The following is a 17,224-nucleotide window of genomic DNA, read 5'->3' on the forward strand; positions in this document are numbered from 1 at the left end:
GCTGCTGTGGGAGCTGAAGTGAAGCAACGTACACCACCTAAGCCACCGAAATAAGGTAATATACTTCATTAATATCCAACGAAATGATATTTCTGACTTCCGTTTGCAGGTAGTTTGACCCAGGAGAATTATTTATGCTTCAGACTGTACTGTTAGTCGATAAAGCGTAGCGTCTGACCTTTCCCGCTCATTTTTTAAAACGGCGACCGTGACGCACATCCGCCCGAGTCTTACAAGAAAAATCCTTACAAATGACCGCGAGGACCTAATTAAATATGCACACAATTAGCCTCTGTAAAGCGCAAGTAACGTTAATATCGCTGTTTTCAGCATTGTCTCCATAAATCCTAAACGCTGTCTGCCCCTTAACGTAACACCAGCACCGAGACGCTCCGCCCGCCCCTGCCCCCCTCCGTCTGTGCAGAGGCGCAAACAGGAAGAGTTTTGAGAATTTAACTCCGTGATACTTCTTAGGGTTTAAGCAAGAAATGATTCTAAAATGATATTTGAGTAAAAGTGCTGATCCAAAATAAACGGGGCCTTAAAGGATGGAATATAAACGAGTACAATGGTCCCTTTTTAAGATAATGTAGAATCAAATCGATTCTGAGATCTGTTTGTTGTGTTTTGGGGTTTCTTTTGCCTTTTTTTCCTGCTTGCACTGGATCTTGAGCCAGCTCGCTAACGCGCTTCTCCAATTCACACACAAATGTGTAGATTGTTCGCAGGATGGGAGAAACATGTAATCTGGAGAACATGCCATTGCCGACCCATCCCACTACACTTAATTGTCAAATATTGCACTCATCTTGTGTCAAATCAGGAAAAACGCTTAATTATTTTAATTACAGGTAACAGAAGTGATAAAGTTTGTTCTGAATGCGATGTGATTTGAGAGTCTTCATTTACAAACTGGCGTCTCTGATTGGATCGATTTATAAAATGTGTTGAATGATTGGCTGTGAGAAAAGTCCCAATTACTCTTGTCTTTGAGCAGAAAGCAAGAGCAGCTGGTTGACCAGGCCATCCCTGTGCATTACATTTATCTGTTTAATTTAATCTGAGAATTCTATTGAAATTAATTTAAGAAAAAGGACAGTTTCTTTTGGTGTTTGACATAAAACTGTCACAAATGGGAATGGGGCTAATTCTTTACTCTCTCCTTTTTACCTAGATGACCCCAGCTCCCACTGGTACATGCTGCTGTTGTGCCCTTGGGCAAGACACTTCCCCCACATTGTCTCCAGGGTCTGCACAACTAGAGAATCATCTTTAGCAACAACATCTTACTACATTGGAATTCAGTGATATGCACAAAGAAGAAGGTAAAGTGACTTTTGCAATAGTTGTGGGAAGGTTAAGTGTCCTCACCTCAGTATCCTGTTTGTCCATTTTACAAATACCAGAGAAGGTACTGTGATCTAAAGGCCTGTGAGAATGAAGACATGAAGGCCTTCCAGTATCCACCAGTATGTCGTGCATTATGCGGAAAAGAAGAATGCAGGGAAATGAAGCACACACTTTGACAAAGACTCAGTCAGAATGTAAGTAGATTTGAGTAAGGTTTAATTTGTTTACCTCTCATCTATGACTAAAGTATTTACACATGTGCATGTTGTTAAAAGTTTTGTTACAGTAGACCTGAGGCCGCTCGTGCACTGACATTAGAAGCGCTGTGTAAATTTGGACCATTTTCCATGTGAGGATGAGAAGCATTCCCTGAAAGATTCTCAGCTCTTCCCTTTAAAAGTGAGTAAATGTAATGCACTTGCTAAAGCTGTTTGTTATTTTAATTTCACTGAAGCATTTAGCTCTAAACAAACTTATTTGGGGGTTATTTTCTTTCATGTGGTGGCATTTACATGGACTAAGGCACACGTGTATACAAATTGGATCCTAATAATTTGTGAGTGTGTGACACAGATGGACTAAATGTATAGTAGGAAGCACAAACTGTTGCCTAAAGCAGTGCTTCCTAACATGGAGCTTTGCATTGCCATAGTTCAGGTGTGCACACGTTAGGAACACTCTCCTTATAGTTCACAGGAGATACATTTACGTAATGAAGCAGGATTAAATGTGATCAATTGCGATTACAATTGCAAGACCCCCCAAAACACACACACACACACACACACAAAATCCACTAAACAGAAATAAATTTGATAATCTCAGCCCTAAATAAAAAATAGTCTATGTATTTATGTGAACTTCATTACAAGTTTAAAATATAGAAACCTTTGCAACTAAAATTACATCTTCCACTTACATTTTTTAGGTCCTGCTTCCAAGAAGAGGCACACCGATGGGTCAAAACAAATGTAAGTGATAATGCTATCCCCCTGCTGTTAGAACAGAATAATGTTCAACACGCAATTACTTTATAAACATTATGTATTGCAGAGGTAACCTTCACCTGTATCTAACCCGCCAGTGTGAGGACAACTGACGACTGAATGAAGTTCTTAAGTCCACAGTCCATTCGGTGGAATCGCAGGCTCCTCTCCTTGGCTACCAAAGAAAATAAGAAGCCTCAGAACCAGAAGAAGAATTGCTGTTTTTTGTTGATGGAAACCAGGCTTATGGACCCGCAGGTCCATAAGCCTGGTAAATACAGGTGTTGCAACTGGTAAGTCTTCGGACTTGCCATCTTTGTCTCGCGTGAGGTGGCCCGTGAGGTCTGTTAATTACCTGGTAATTACAAGTGTTGTAACTGGTAAATCTTGGAACTTTTCAGCTTTGTCTCGATATAGAATATGGCCCCTGAGTTCTGTTTAAGGGATTTTTCAGGATTTTTGACATAGGGCATAATTTCCTAATTATCCAGAGTGCTGTTGATTTTAGCCCAGCACTAGCCTAGCACCACTAAACTCTTAAAATATAAGGACTGCTTGAATTAAAAAGTAAATATATCTCCAGAAATCAACAACACTCTGGATAACAAGGAGATGAGGCCCCATGTCAAAAATCCTGAAATGTCCCTGGTAATTACAAGTGATGTAACTGGTAAGTCCTTGGTAGTTACCAGCTTTGTCTCGCTTTAGAATACGGCCCGTGAGTTGTGTTAATTACCTGGTAATTACAAGTGTTGTCACTGGTAAGTCCTTGGTAGTTACCAGCTTTGTCTCGCTTTAGAATACGGCCCGTGAGTTGTGTTAATTACCTGGTAATTACAAGTGTTGTAACTGGTAAATCCCTATAGTTACCAGCTTTGTCTCGCTTTAGAATACGGCCCGTGAGTTGTGTTAATTACCTGGTAATTACAAGTGTTGTAACTGGTAAATCCCTATAGTTACCAGCTTTGTCTCGCTTTAGAATACAGCCCGTGAGTTGTGTTAATTACCTGGTAATTACAAGTGTTGTCACTGGTAACTCCTTGGTAGTTACCAGCTTTGTCTCGCTTTAGAATACGGCCCGTGAGTTGTGTTAATTACCTGGTAATTACAAGGGTTGTAGCTGGTAAGTCGTTGGTAGTTACCAGCTTTGTCTCGCTTTAGAATACGGCCCGTGAGTTGTGTTAATTACCTGGTTATTACAAGTGTTGTCACTGGTAAGTCCTTGGTAGTTACCAGCTTTGTCTCGCTTTAGAATACGGCCCGTGAGTTGTGTTAATTACCTGGTAATTACAAATGTTGTAACTGGTAAGTCCTTGGTAGTTACCAGATTTGTCTCGCTTTAGAATACGGCCCGTGAGTTGTGTTAATTACCTGGTAATTACAAGTGTTGTAACTGGTAAGTCCTTGGTAGTTACCAGCTTTGTCTCGCTTTAGAATACGGCCCGTGAGTTGTGTTAATTACCTGGTAATTACAAGTGTTGTAACTGGTCAGTCCTTGGTAGTTACCAGCTTTGTCTCGCTTTAGAATACGGCCCGTGAATTGTGTTAATTACCTGGTAATTACAAGTGTTGTAACTGGTAAGTCTGTGGGGTTGCTGTATTAATTAATGGTTAACTACAGACATTTGTACATGAAAGTCCAGGGATGTAAATACAGATTATTTGCCTGTATGGGAAAACCTATTTAGGAGAATGTATACCAAAATGTAATAAATGTATAAATGTTTTTCTTGCTTTCTCTGTGTTTTCATCAAAATAAAGAGACTCATGTGTTATTAAATGTATTACTTTTTGTTTATTCACAAAGTCATCATAATCATAAGCAACCATCATATCAGTACCAGCTATCATAACCTACATAAGCCCATTCTTACTATATATCACTGATGGTCTAGGTCTTACCACTAAAAGTACCTAGTTACTACCACTTAAGTTACCTAAACACACCTGTAATTACCAGGAATGTACCACTGCAACTACATAGTAATTACCTCTGTAAGTACCAGGGATGTAGCACCGTAATTACCTGTTAATTACCTCTGTAAGTACCAGGGATGTACCACCGTAATTACCTGTTAATTACCTCTGTAAGTACCAGGGATGTACCACCGTAATTACCTGTTAATTACCTCTGTAAGTACCAGGGATGTACCACCGTAATTACCTGTTAATTACCTCTGTAAGTACCAGGGATGTAGCACCGTAATTACCTGTTAATTACCTCTGTAAGTACCAGGGATGTAGCACCGTAATTACCTGTTAATTACCTCTGTAAGTACCAGGGATGTACCACCGTAATTACCTGTTATTACCTCTGTAAGTACCAGGGATGTACCACCGTAATTACCTGTTAATTACCTCTGTAAGTACCAGGGATGTACCACCGTAATTACCTGTTAATTACCTCTGTAAGTACCAGGGATGTACCACCGTAATTACCTGTTAATTACCTCTGTAAGTACCAGGGATGTACCACCGAAATTACCTGTTAATTACCGGGCCGTATTCTAAAGCGTTACCGAATGTTCTTTAACTGTTGCCAGAGTGATATAGAATGTTATGTATATGTTGCCAGAGTGATATAGAATGTTCATTAACTGTTGCCAGAGTGATATAGAATATTATGTATATGTTGCCAGAGTGATATAGAATGTTCATTAACTGTTGCCAGAGTGATATAGAATGTTCTTTAACTGTTGCCAGAGTGATATAGAATGTTCTTTAACTGTTGCCAGAGTGATATAGAATATTATGTATATGTTGCCAGAGTGATATAGAATGTTCTTTAACTGTTGTCAGAGTGATATAGAATGTTCATTAACTGTTGCCAGAGTGATATAGAATATTATGTATATGTTGCCAGAGTGATATAGAATGTTCTTTAACTGTTGCCAGAGTGATAGAGAATGTTCTTTAACTGTTGCCAGAGTGATATAGAATGTTATGTATATGTTGCCAGAGTGATATAGAATGTTCTGTAACTGTTGCCAGAGTGATATAGAATGTTCTTTAACTGTTGCCAGAGTGATATAGAATGTTCTTTAACTGTTGCCAGAGTGATATAGAATGTTCTTTAACTGTTGCCAGAGTGATATAGAATGTCCATTAACTGTTGCCAGAGTGATATATAATGTTCTTTAACTGTTGCCAGAGTGATATAGAATGTTCTTTAACTGTTGCCAGAGTGATATAGAATGTTCTTTAACTGTTACCAGAGTGATATAGAATGTTCTTTAACTGTTGCCAGAGTGATATAGAATGTTCTTTAACTGTTCCCAGAGTGATATAGAATGTTATGTATATGTTGCCAGAGTGATATAGAATGTTATTTAACTGTTGCCAGAGTTATATAGAATGTTCATTAACTGTTGCCAGAGTGATATAGAATGTTATTTAACTGTTGCCAGAGTTATATAGAATGTTCTTTAACTGTTGCCAGAGTGATATAGAATGTTCTTTAACTGTTGCCAGAGTGATATAGAATGTTCTTTAACTGTTACCAGAGTGATATAGAATGTTCTTTAACTGTTGTCAGAGTGATACAGAATGTTCTTTAACTGTTGTCAGAGTGATATAGAATGTTCTTTAACTGTTGCCAGAGTGATATAGAATGTTATGTATTTGTTGCCAGAGTGATATAGAATGTTCTTTAACTGTTGCCAGAGTGATAGAGAATGTTCTTTAACTGTTGCCAGAGTGATATAGAATGTTCTTTAACTGTTGCCAGAGTGATATAGAATGTTCTTTAACTGTTGTCAGAGTGATATAGAATGTTCTTTAACTGTTGCCAGAGTGATATAGAATGTTATGTATTTGTTGCCAGAGTGATATAGAATGTTCTTTAACTGTTGCCAGAGTGATATAGAATGTTCTTTAACTGTTACCAGAGTGATATAGAATGTTCTTTAACTGTTGTCAGAGTGATACAGAATGTTCTTTAACTGTTGTCAGAGTGATATAGAATGTTCTTTAACTGTTGCCAGAGTGATATAGAATGTTATGTATTTGTTGCCAGAGTGATATAGAATGTTCTTTAACTGTTGCCAGAGTGATATAGAATGTTATGTATTTGTTGCCAGAGTGATATAGAATGTTCTTTAACTGTTGCCAGAGTGATATAGAATATTATGTATATGTTGCCAGAGTGATATAGAATGTTCTTTAACTGTTGCCAGAGTGATATAGAATGTTATGTATATGTTGCCAGAGTGATATAGAATGTTCATTAACTGTTGCCAGAGTGATATAGAATATTATGTATATGTTGCCAGAGTGATATAGAATGTTCATTAACTGTTGCCAGAGTGATATAGAATGTTCTTTAACTGTTGCCAGAGTGATATAGAATGTTCTTTAACTGTTGCCAGAGTGATATAGAATATTATGTATATGTTGCCAGAGTGATATAGAATGTTCTTTAACTGTTGCCAGAGTGATATAGAATGTTCATTAACTGTTGCCAGAGTGATAGAGAATGTTCTTTAACTGTTGCCAGAGTGATATAGAATGTTATGTATATGTTGCCAGAGTGATATAGAATGTTCTGTAACTGTTGTCAGGGTGATATAGAATGTTCATTAACTGTTGCCAGAGTGATATAGAATGTTCTTTAACTGTTGCCAGAGTGATATAGAATGTTCTTTAACTGTTGCCAGAGTGATATAGAATGTTCTTTAACTGTTGCCAGAGTGATATAGAATGTTCATTAACTGTTGCCAGAGTGATATAGAATGTTATGTATATGTTGCCAGAGTGATATAGAATGTTATTTAACTGTTGCCAGAGTTATATAGAATGTTCATTAACTGTTGCCAGAGTGATATAGAATGTTATTTAACTGTTGCCAGAGTGATATAGAATGTTCTTTAACTGTTGCCAGAGTGATATAGAATGTTATGTATATGTTGCCAGAGTGATATAGAATGTTCTTTAACTGTTGCCAGAGTGATATAGAATGTTCTTTAACTGTTGCCAGAGTGATATAGAATGTTATTTAACTGTTGCCAGAGTTATATAGAATGTTATGTATATGTTGCCAGAGTGATATAGAATGTTATTTAACTGTTGCCAGAGTTATATAGAATGTTATGTATATGTTGCCAGAGTGATATAGAATGTTCTTTAACTGTTGCCAGAGTGATATAGAATGTTATTTAACTGTTACCAGAGTGATATAGAATGTTCATTAACTTTTGCCAGAGTGATATAGAATATTATGTATATGTTGCCAGAGTGATATAGAATGTTATTTAACTGTTGCCAGAGTTATATAGAATGTTATGTATATGTTGCCAGAGTGATATAGAATGTTATTTAACTGTTGCCAGAGTTATATAGAATGTTACGTATATGTTGCCAGAGTGATATAGAATGTTCTTTAACTGTTGCCAGAGTGATATAGAATGTTATTTAACTGTTACCAGAGTGATATAGAATGTTCATTAACTGTTGCCAGAGTGATATAGAATGTTATGTATATGTTGCCAGAGTGATATAGAATGTTATTTAACTGTTGCCAGAGTTATATAGAATGTTCATTAACTGTTGCCAGAGTGATATAGAATGTTATTTAACTGTTGCCAGAGTTATATAGAATGTTCATTAACTGTTGCCAGAGTGATATAGAATGTTATGTATATGTTGCCAGAGTGATATAGAATGTTCTTTAACTGTTGCCAGAGTGATATAGAATGTTATTTAACTGTTACCAGAGTGATATAGAATGTTCTTTAACTGTTGCCAGAGTGATATAGAATGTTATTTAACTGTTGCCAGAGTTATATAGAATGTTATGTATATGTTGCCAGAGTGATATAGAATGTTATTTAACTGTTGCCAGAGTTATATAGAATGTTATGTATATGTTGCCAGAGTGATATAGAATGTTCTTTAACTGTTGCCAGAGTGATATAGAATGTTATTTAACTGTTACCAGAGTGATATAGAATGTTCATTAACTTTTGCCAGAGTGATATAGAATATTATGTATATGTTGCCAGAGTGATATAGAATGTTATTTAACTGTTGCCAGAGTGATATAGAATGTTCTTTAACTGTTGCCAGAGTGATATAGAATGTTCTTTAACTGTTGCCAGAGTGATATAGAATGTTCTTTAACTGCTGCCAGAGTGATATAGAATGTTCTTTAACTGTTGCCAGAGTGATATAGAATGTTCATTAACTGTTGCCAGAGTGATATAGAATGTTCTTTAACTGTTGTCAGAGTGATATAGAATGTTCATTAACTGTTGCCAGAGTGATATAGAATATTATGTATATGTTGCCAGAGTGATATAGAATGTTCTTTAACTGTTGCCAGAGTGATATAGAATATTATGTATATGTTGCCAGAGTGATATAGAATGTTCTTTAACTGTTGCCAGAGTGATAGAGAATGTTCTTTAACTTCTGCCAGAGTGATATAGAATGTTATGTATATGTTGCCAGAGTGATATAGAATGTTCATTAACTGTTGCCAGAGTGATATAGAATGTTCTTTAACTGTTGCCAGAGTGATATAGAATGTTCTTTAACTGTTGCCAGAGTGATATAGAATGTTCTTTAACTGTTGCCAGAGTGATATAGAATGTTCATTAACTGTTGCCAGAGTGATATATAATGTTCTTTAACTGTTGCCAGAGTGATATAGAATGTTCTTTAACTGTTGCCAGAGTGATATAGAATGTTATGTATATGTTGCCAGAGTGATATAGAATGTTATTTAACTGTTGCCAGAGTTATATAGAATGTTCATTAACTGTTGCCAGAGTGATATAGAATGTTATTTAACTGTTGCCAGAGTTATATAGAATGTTCTTTAACTGTTGCCAGAGTGATATAGAATGTTATTTAACTGTTACCAGAGTGATATAGAATGTTCTTTAACTGTTGCCAGAGTGATATAGAATGTTATTTAACTGTTGCCAGAGTTATATAGAATGTTATGTATATGTTGCCAGAGTGATATAGAATGTTATTTAACTGTTGCCAGAGTGATATAGAATATTATGTATATGTTGCCAGAGTGATATAGAATGTTATTTAACTGTTGCCAGAGTGATATAGAATGTTCTTTAACTGTTGCCAGAGTGATATAGAATGTTCTTTAACTGTTGCCAGAGTGATATAGAATGTTCTTTAACTGTTGCCAGAGTGATATAGAATGTTCTTTAACTGTTGCCAGAGTGATATAGAATGTTCTTTAACTGTTGCCAGAGTGATATAGAATGTTCTTTAACTGTTGCCAGAGTTATATAGAATGTTATTTAACTGTTGCCAGAGTTATATAGAATGTTCATTAACTGTTGCCAGAGTGATATAGAATATTATGTATATGTTGCCAGAGTGATATAGAATGTTCTTTAACTGTTGCCAGAGTGATATAGAATGTTCATTAACTGTTGTCAGAGTGATATAGAATGTTCTTTAACTGCTGCCAGAGTGATATAGAATGTTCTTTAACTGTTGCCAGAGTGATATAGAATGTTCATTAACTGTTGTCAGAGTGATATAGAATGTTCTTTAACTGTTGCCAGAGTGATATAGAATGTTCTTTAACTGTTGCCAGAGTGATATAGAATGTTCATTAACTGTTGCCAGAGTGATATAGAATGTTCATTAACTGTTGCCAGAGTGATATAGAATGTTCTTTAACTGTTGCCAGAGTGATATAGAATGTTCTTTAACTGTTGCCAGAGTGATATAGAATGTTCTTTAACTGTTGCCAGAGTGATATAGAATGTTCTTTAACTGTTGCCAGAGTGATATAGAATGTTCTTTAACTGTTGCCAGAGTGATATAGAATGTTCTTTAACTGTTGCCAGAGTGATATAGAATGTTCTTTAACTGTTGCCAGAGTGATATAGAATGTTCATTAACTGTTGCCAGAGTGATATAGAATGTTCTTTAACTGTTGCCAGAGTGATATAGAATGTTCTTTAACTGTTGCCAGAGTGATATAGAATGTTCATTAACTGTTGCCAGAGTGATATAGAATGTTCTTTAACTGTTGCCAGAGTGATATAGAATGTTCTTTAACTGTTGCCAGAGTGATATAGAATGTTCATTAACTGTTGCCAGAGTGATATAGAATGTTTATTAACTGCTGCCAGAGTGATATAGAATATTATGTATATGTTGCCAGAGTGATATAGAATGTTCTTTAACTGTTGCTAGAGTGATATAGAATGTTCTTTAACTGTTGCCAGAGTGATATAGAATGTTCATTAACTGTTGCCAGAGTGATATAGTTCAGTTCAGTTCAGTTTATTCGGTCAAAATTATGACAAAAGATTTACATTCAGTTAAGTATACTTCTTCACAACATAACATACAAAAATGATCGAAAAGGTATAGGCTGAAGCTAATGCTTATTTTGCCTACCCTTGTCTTTTTAAACTTACAGCACGTGTTTTTGTTAACTTTCCAACATAACATCAGACATTCAAAAGGATTTTATTATATATATACATATATATATATACACATACACACATACATACATATATACATATACACATTTTAAAGTAAGTTGACAGTATTAAACAGACAAGTAAACAGAATTAAGGTATTTTTCAAGTATAATACTTATATACATTCTCTTTAGGTGGAAGAGAGAGGGACATGATTTGAGATCCTCTGTACAGTTATTCCAGAGATCGACCCCTTTAATAGAAACACAAAATCTCATGGTGTTTGTTTGAAATGTTTTCTTTACAAACATCTCCACTCCTCTGAGCTCATACCGGCTCTGTCTGACGGTGAACATATTTTGTAGTGTTTGTGACACAAGTTTATTTTTTACTTTGAACATCATTTTTATTGTATACAAATCTACTAAATCATAGAATTTCAATGTTTGCAGGTTTATGAATAGGGGATGGGTTGGTTGGTTGTAGGTTGAGAATGTGATGAGTCTTATTGCCTTTTTTTGTAGGGTGAAATTTTTGTGTGTGTTTGATTTATAGGTATTTCCCCAAATTTCTAAACAATAAGTGATATATGGCATGATTAATGAGTTATATATAAGAATTAAGCTTTCTTTGTTTAAAATATATCTGGATTTATATAATATCGCTATTGCTTTTGATAATTTCATTCTGATATTATTAATCTGTGACTTCCAATTTAGATCATGATCTATTATAACTCCAAGAAATGTGTTTTCATAAACTCGTTCTAAAGGCAGATTGTTGAGCATTAGGTTTACTTGGCTGTCAATTTTTCGGTTCGAGAAAATCATAAATTTTGTTTTCTTTATATTTAGAGACAATTTATTAATATCAAACCAGACTTTGAGGTTGTGTAACTCTCTCTCCACCATTTCTAGGAGCTGGTTTAGATCGTCACCAGAACTGTACAAGGTGGTGTCATCAGCAAACAAAACAGATCTTATCCTTTTTGAGACATTACATAGATCATTTATATAGAGAATAAATAATTTAGGTCCAAGAATGGATCCCTGTGGAATTCTAGCCTGGGATCCAGAATGATCCCCCTCTGTATATTTCATACACGGGGTATCAGTCTGGCAAGCCCGTCCTTGTTGGCTGCTCAGCCGAGTTCGAACGGTACCGTGCAATCAGATTCGTTTATTTGCAGTGACGCTAACTGCGTCACTCTTGCGCTGCGGAAGTCCCCTCACAACAACAAGGATGGCGCTCGGGAGACCTGAAAGTATGTTCCAATCCGCAGTAAATTCTGTTTTAAATGATCAAAACCACATCGAGTCACTTAAGGACCAGCAGCTAACAGCACTGGAAGCATTTATTTTTAAAAAAGATGTTTTCGCCTTGCTTCCTACTGGCTTTGGGAAGAGCTTAATATACCAGTTGGCTCCACTCGTTGCGAAAAAGATGTCACTATATGAAAATCCAGTTGTGGTCGTGGTGTCTCCTCTGCTTGCACTCATGGAGCAGCAAGTTACCGAGGCTTCGAAAGTTGGAGTAACCGCTATGCAGATCGGAGTGAATAGCGACGTGGAGATTTTCAGCGGTAAAGCGGAGTTGTTGTTCGGTAGCCCAGAAGCATGGCTGTTAAACGACAAATGGAGGCGCCTGTTGTCTAACATCAAGGACCTGGTCGGCATTGTGGTTGATGAAGTGCACCTCACTTACAAATGGTAAGCTTTCGCATTTTACTTGTAACTAAAACAACATCCATAATGATTTGTTATACATGCACCGGGTTGCACCCGCTTACAGCATGTAATGCTTTATATTTGACTATAACTTATTCAACCTTCGCGTCAAGTTAGTGTGCTAATGCTTTCCTTCTTTCTACTAGGGGCCTGGCTGAAAAAGGACAAAGCGCCTTCAGAGAGTGCTTCGCCAGACTTGGAGAACTGAGGTCCATTGTCAAAGCAGGTTGGTTTATTAGTCTTAGAATAAAATAAATTCGAAATATGTAATTATCAGAGTTGAAATACAACATTCATTAATGGCTTTTCAATAATTCATTATAGCTTTTAAATGTACATATGAATTTGTGTCTTACAGGGACACCTATTATGGCCCTAACAGCTTCTGCTGATGTCCAGTCAAGAGCCAGAGTGGTGAAGCAGCTTCATCTAGAAAAGGCAGTGACTGTGATTGAAAGCCCGAACCGGACCAACATCAGGCTTGGATTGGCCCATATTCCTGGACCTCACCTGGACTGCATGGACTGGATAGTACAGGAAGTCAAAGAAAAGGGAATTGCCATGTCTCCTGTTATTATTTACTGTCAGACTTTAAAAGATGTTGGACGAGTCTTCTGCTACCTAGAAGCTGAACTTGATGAAGATTGTTGGGTTGGCAGAGATCCCATGCACCAAGCAGAGAACATGATAATAGGCATGTTTCATAGCAAAACACTCCCACACAATAAGAGCAGAGTGCTGTCATCTTTGAGTGGAGAAGGCAACTGTAAAGTTGTAGTTGCAACTACTGCACTCGGAATGGGTTTAAATTTTCCAAACATTTCTCATGTGGTTATGTATGGTGTTCCAAAGGACATGGAAGCCATTGTGCAGGAGATAGGCAGGGCAGGCAGGAATGGAAAACCGTCACATGCTGTTATTTATTTTGTCAAACAGCACACTAGGATGGATCAAGCAGTGAAGGAGCTGCTAACTACCAAAAGACACTCTTGCATTAGGAAGGCTTTGTACAGCCATTTTGACAAACAAGCCACTGCAATTACACCAGGTCATCAGTGTTGCACCTACTGTCACTCTGTATGCCAATGTAACACAGAAGGTTGCCCAGTTTCTACTCCCGTGTATGAACTGCCCCCAAGGCCACTTCCAGAACATCTTGTTAGTAGACAGGTGACTGAAGGAGATAAGGTGCTCTTAAGGGACCTCTTGTTGCAATATCAGATAACATTACTCAAGGAAAAACAACATTTGTACACAAATAGAACCGCTTGCACTGGGTTTGGCTCTGAACTCATTGATGCCGTTATAGAGCACAGTGAATATATCTTTGATATACAATACATTGGCAAGCACCTACCAGTATTCAATCAGACACACGCATATGCTATCCTACACATTATAAATGAAGTATTTGAGGACATTGCAAATTGCCCGAGTCCTTCCGCTACAACAGCTGACAGTGTCATCTTTCCAGACATATATTACACAGGGTATTATGATGAGCCAAACATGGACCAAGAACACACATCCGCAAGCAGCTCAGAGTCTGGAGTTGCTGCCATTGAAGGTTCAGATTAATACTGATGACACAATTCTCACTTTAAATACTGTATGTGCCATATATTTGAAGTCATGTAAATCCCTGTACTTTTGTATTTTTCTTTGAGTCTAAAAATAAATGTTTGAAGAGAAACTTTTACAGCTTTTTATTAAACACTGCACCATAAATAAACACTGTTGGAATTTAAAAAGTAAAACTATTATTTCACACAAACACATTTATAAATAAAATAACACTACTTGTTGTATTTTGCAAGCACAGTCAGATCTGTTTGATCAGACAGCAACTTTTCTCCAGTCTTTTATTTTTGTTTGCATCCATAGGTAAAGGTTAGCATACTGTAGTCTTCCCAGCAAGTCTTTCCCAAAAGAGGGGAATGACTGGTATTCTCTCCCTGGCTGGTCGTGGAACAGTTGTCTGTCCTTGAAAATGGCCACAAGAGTTGCAATGTCTTGCTCCTCGCCTGATGTATGATGCACACCACTTGGTTTGGTGACCTCCAGCTCCCTGTCAGTGTTGTCCATCATCTCTTTGAGTATGCCAATAGATTTACTGATTCTGTCTGCTGAGGTTTCATTAAGATTTGGGCCAAGACCTTTAAGAAAAGACTTTAAGTAATTGTTCATGTGCTCTAAGTGCAAGTCAAGCGGTATGTTATTCCCCGCTCCACCTCTTCCATTCCAGAATCGGTTCCATTTTAGATTGTGGGCCATTCTCGGGGACAGTGTGGCATTAAGTTGCAGAGTCAGTAATAAAGTGCTATAAGCATACTGGCTGTGACCATATGCCTTGTAGAAAAGGAGAGCAACTTGGTAAAGCCGCATCAGCCGTTCTCCATCGCCCTCCTTTACAGCGTCCATCATGTTCAGCAAGACAAAGCTGAAGCCTAACCTTGCTTCCGAGTGCTCTTTGATGGAGTCTGGCTTGAGTGCTGTTGTTGTAGAAGGTGACGGTGGAGAAGACAACACTAGATTGTGTTTCTTCTCTTCATGCCTTTGCCTTGCCTCTGGAGAAATGTATGCTTTGTCACATTCTGGCTCACGACATGGAATTGAGCTGTAGGTTGGTCATCTGCTTTACCAAAGATTCCCAGCAACATGACATACTTGTCGATCAACTCCTCTGTTTTGTCATGAAGCCACGTTCTCTGGTCTGCTTGGCACCCAGATTCAATGTCAGCTGGAATGAAATTGGGTGGCCTGTCTGTGTACATATGAAAATATAGAAATTACTATTATGTCACATAAATAACTATCTTCATTAACATCACTAGTGTTTAGTACATTAATAGTTTTACTATTTGGTCAGTACATTTTAGAGTCTGTATGTTTACTTTCTACATCACAGCATTTTAAATTGATTAAGAGCCAAAGTATTTTAAACAGTATTTTAAACATCTGTCGTATGAATTTCAGTCAGTGAAGTATTTCTTGTTTGAAACATCAAAACAATAAAGTATGAAAACATCAGTAGTTCATTCTGACAATTAACCGGTAACAATTGGTTCAGTCCTGATGTACACTTATTTTCCATCTTTTAAAGTGTCAAAAAAGAAAATGTGAAATACTTTGAGCTATTTAATCATAGGGTACATACTAAAGTAGAATTTGTATGTGCCACTTTTGCCGAAGTACATTTACACGACTGATGTTCATGCTTTAAAGGATTTCTTGAAGACATAAAAAGACAAAATAAAAAATGTAATACCTGACAAATCCTCGAGGCCAAAGTGCTCCAGAGCTGCGGCCAGGAAAAGTGCTGCCGTGTCTTTCCTCAAAAAATGTTTGTAGGCATCGTAGGCGGCTGTGGGGCCTTGTTTAGCATTGGAACACCTGTGTACATATGGTTGTAAAATAGCATTAAGATCATTCGCCTTTCAGAAAAACTCCACTGTCATCAAATTAAAATAAATGAGAATACAAGACCGTGCCAAATTCATGGTGGCAGGACTGCTAAATCATTTCATGGGGCATCCAGACAATTCATGTTGTCTTGGAAGCACTGGAAAAGACTGTACAGACAGAAAAGTAACACAGATGTAAGTACAACGTGCCGTGACAAACATTTTCATGCTTTATAACACACCACAAAAATGCACTTGTAATCAATGTACCTCAGCACATTCATGTTTGAAAAAAGTGTTCCATGATCTTTGGACGACATCTTGTTGAAAAATATTTTGTAATGGATCTAGGGAATTCAAATGAATATTAAAGTACTACTGCAGAATATAAAGTATTTAGCAACATCACATACCTCAAGCAGATTCCTGATGGCATGCCAATCTTCAAACTTAAATGCTAAACCTTCGAGTCGTTCTTCCTCTGTAGCTCCACCTCTAAAAGTCCATTGAAGGTTTCTACAGTTTCCCTCAGTGAGGCGGTCACCACCTACAAAAACCTTTTCCAAGCCATGTGGTCCCCTTGGAACATATCTGAACAGAAATTATATAAAAGTGTGTAAAACATTAAAACATTTTGTTCAACAAGTATTAGAGTAAATAAATATTGTGTTACTCTTTCTGGAGATGGGTGAGTACATCTATCAAATCCCCTGTTTTGTTTTCATTCTTGAAGAGCAGTCCAAGGGGGTACTGTAAACAGTAAGTAAAATGGTCAATGCAATACATGCTTCTGCTTTAAAACAATATTAAAATTATACATACGTCTGTGGAGCGTAATTTCATTTCTTCAGAATATTTATGTGGGATGTGATTTAACACAGCCTTGGAAAGTGGCTTTAAAACTTCAAGATGTTGAGTGAGAATTCTGCTGCCCAACACTATAAACTCTCTCCTTATGTGAGCTTGGGTTTCTGATCCTGGAAGCGAGTGAGAAAGATTGTAAGTGGTAATGTCAATATCTGGCCTTACATCACTGAGGTGGCTTGTTTGAATACGGTCTTCAACAGCAATGTGATGTATCCAGTGGAGGGATTTATTGCTGGTGAGTGACGATTGCTGGTGAGCCTTCATGAAAAAGTCTAAATTGTCCATTGTTATTGAGAATGTGGGTGGTGGCTCTGGTTGTGTGGCAGCAGGTGGAGTGTTCATTTCTGCAGTCTCAGAGAATGGTAGCTGGCTGAAGAAGTTTCGGCTTTCAGTATTGTCATCTGTGGAAAATGTCAAATGAAGAACTTCATTAAAAAATAAACAAGTGCAAAATAAATACAAATGTTTTTTTGTTAGTT

The 17,224-nt window shown here is 37.0% G+C and overlaps 2 protein-coding genes and 1 long non-coding RNA gene across 3 annotated transcripts in view; 1 reads left to right on the forward strand and 2 right to left on the reverse strand.

Annotated features, from left to right (window-relative positions):
• The window catches only part of LOC306981666 (ras-related protein Rab-27B-like), a 607,733-nt gene that overhangs the window by 388,866 nt on the left and 201,643 nt on the right, over window positions 1-17,224 (reverse strand). The window lies entirely within an intron of this gene.
• On the forward strand, window positions 12,277-14,198 carry LOC306981393 (putative ATP-dependent DNA helicase Q1). Its single transcript, XM_079580998.1, has 3 exons — window positions 12,277-12,456; window positions 12,621-12,700; window positions 12,833-14,198. Exons 1-3 carry the CDS (start codon window positions 12,290-12,292, stop codon window positions 14,050-14,052), a joined length of 1,467 nt encoding a protein of 488 aa, XP_079437124.1. The 5' UTR covers window positions 12,277-12,289; the 3' UTR covers window positions 14,053-14,198.
• Window positions 15,098-16,367, reverse strand: LOC306981434. Its single transcript, XR_013794112.1, has 5 exons — window positions 16,292-16,367; window positions 16,149-16,225; window positions 15,961-16,046; window positions 15,743-15,867; window positions 15,098-15,238 (listed from the first exon to the last, which is right to left on the reverse strand). It is a non-coding gene; the product is annotated as an uncharacterized lncRNA (long non-coding RNA).

This window comes from Gobius niger (assembly GCF_951799975.1).
Source record: "Gobius niger genome assembly, chromosome: 22".
NCBI lineage: Eukaryota > Metazoa > Chordata > Actinopteri > Gobiiformes > Gobiidae > Gobius > Gobius niger.

What these genes read in the sequence shown, in the direction of transcription:
- LOC306981393 (XM_079580998.1), top strand. Translation starts at nt 12,290, where the DNA reads ATGCAGATCGGAGTGAATAGCGACGTGGAGATTTTCAGCGGTAAAGCG. An exon ending in GTGCACCTCACTTACAAATG is followed by an intron (nt 12,457 to 12,620) that starts GTAAGCTTTCGC and finishes TCTTTCTACTAG; the next exon opens with GGGCCTGGCTGAAAAAGGAC. An exon ending in GAGGTCCATTGTCAAAGCAG is followed by an intron (nt 12,701 to 12,832) that starts GTTGGTTTATTA and finishes TGTGTCTTACAG; the next exon opens with GGACACCTATTATGGCCCTA.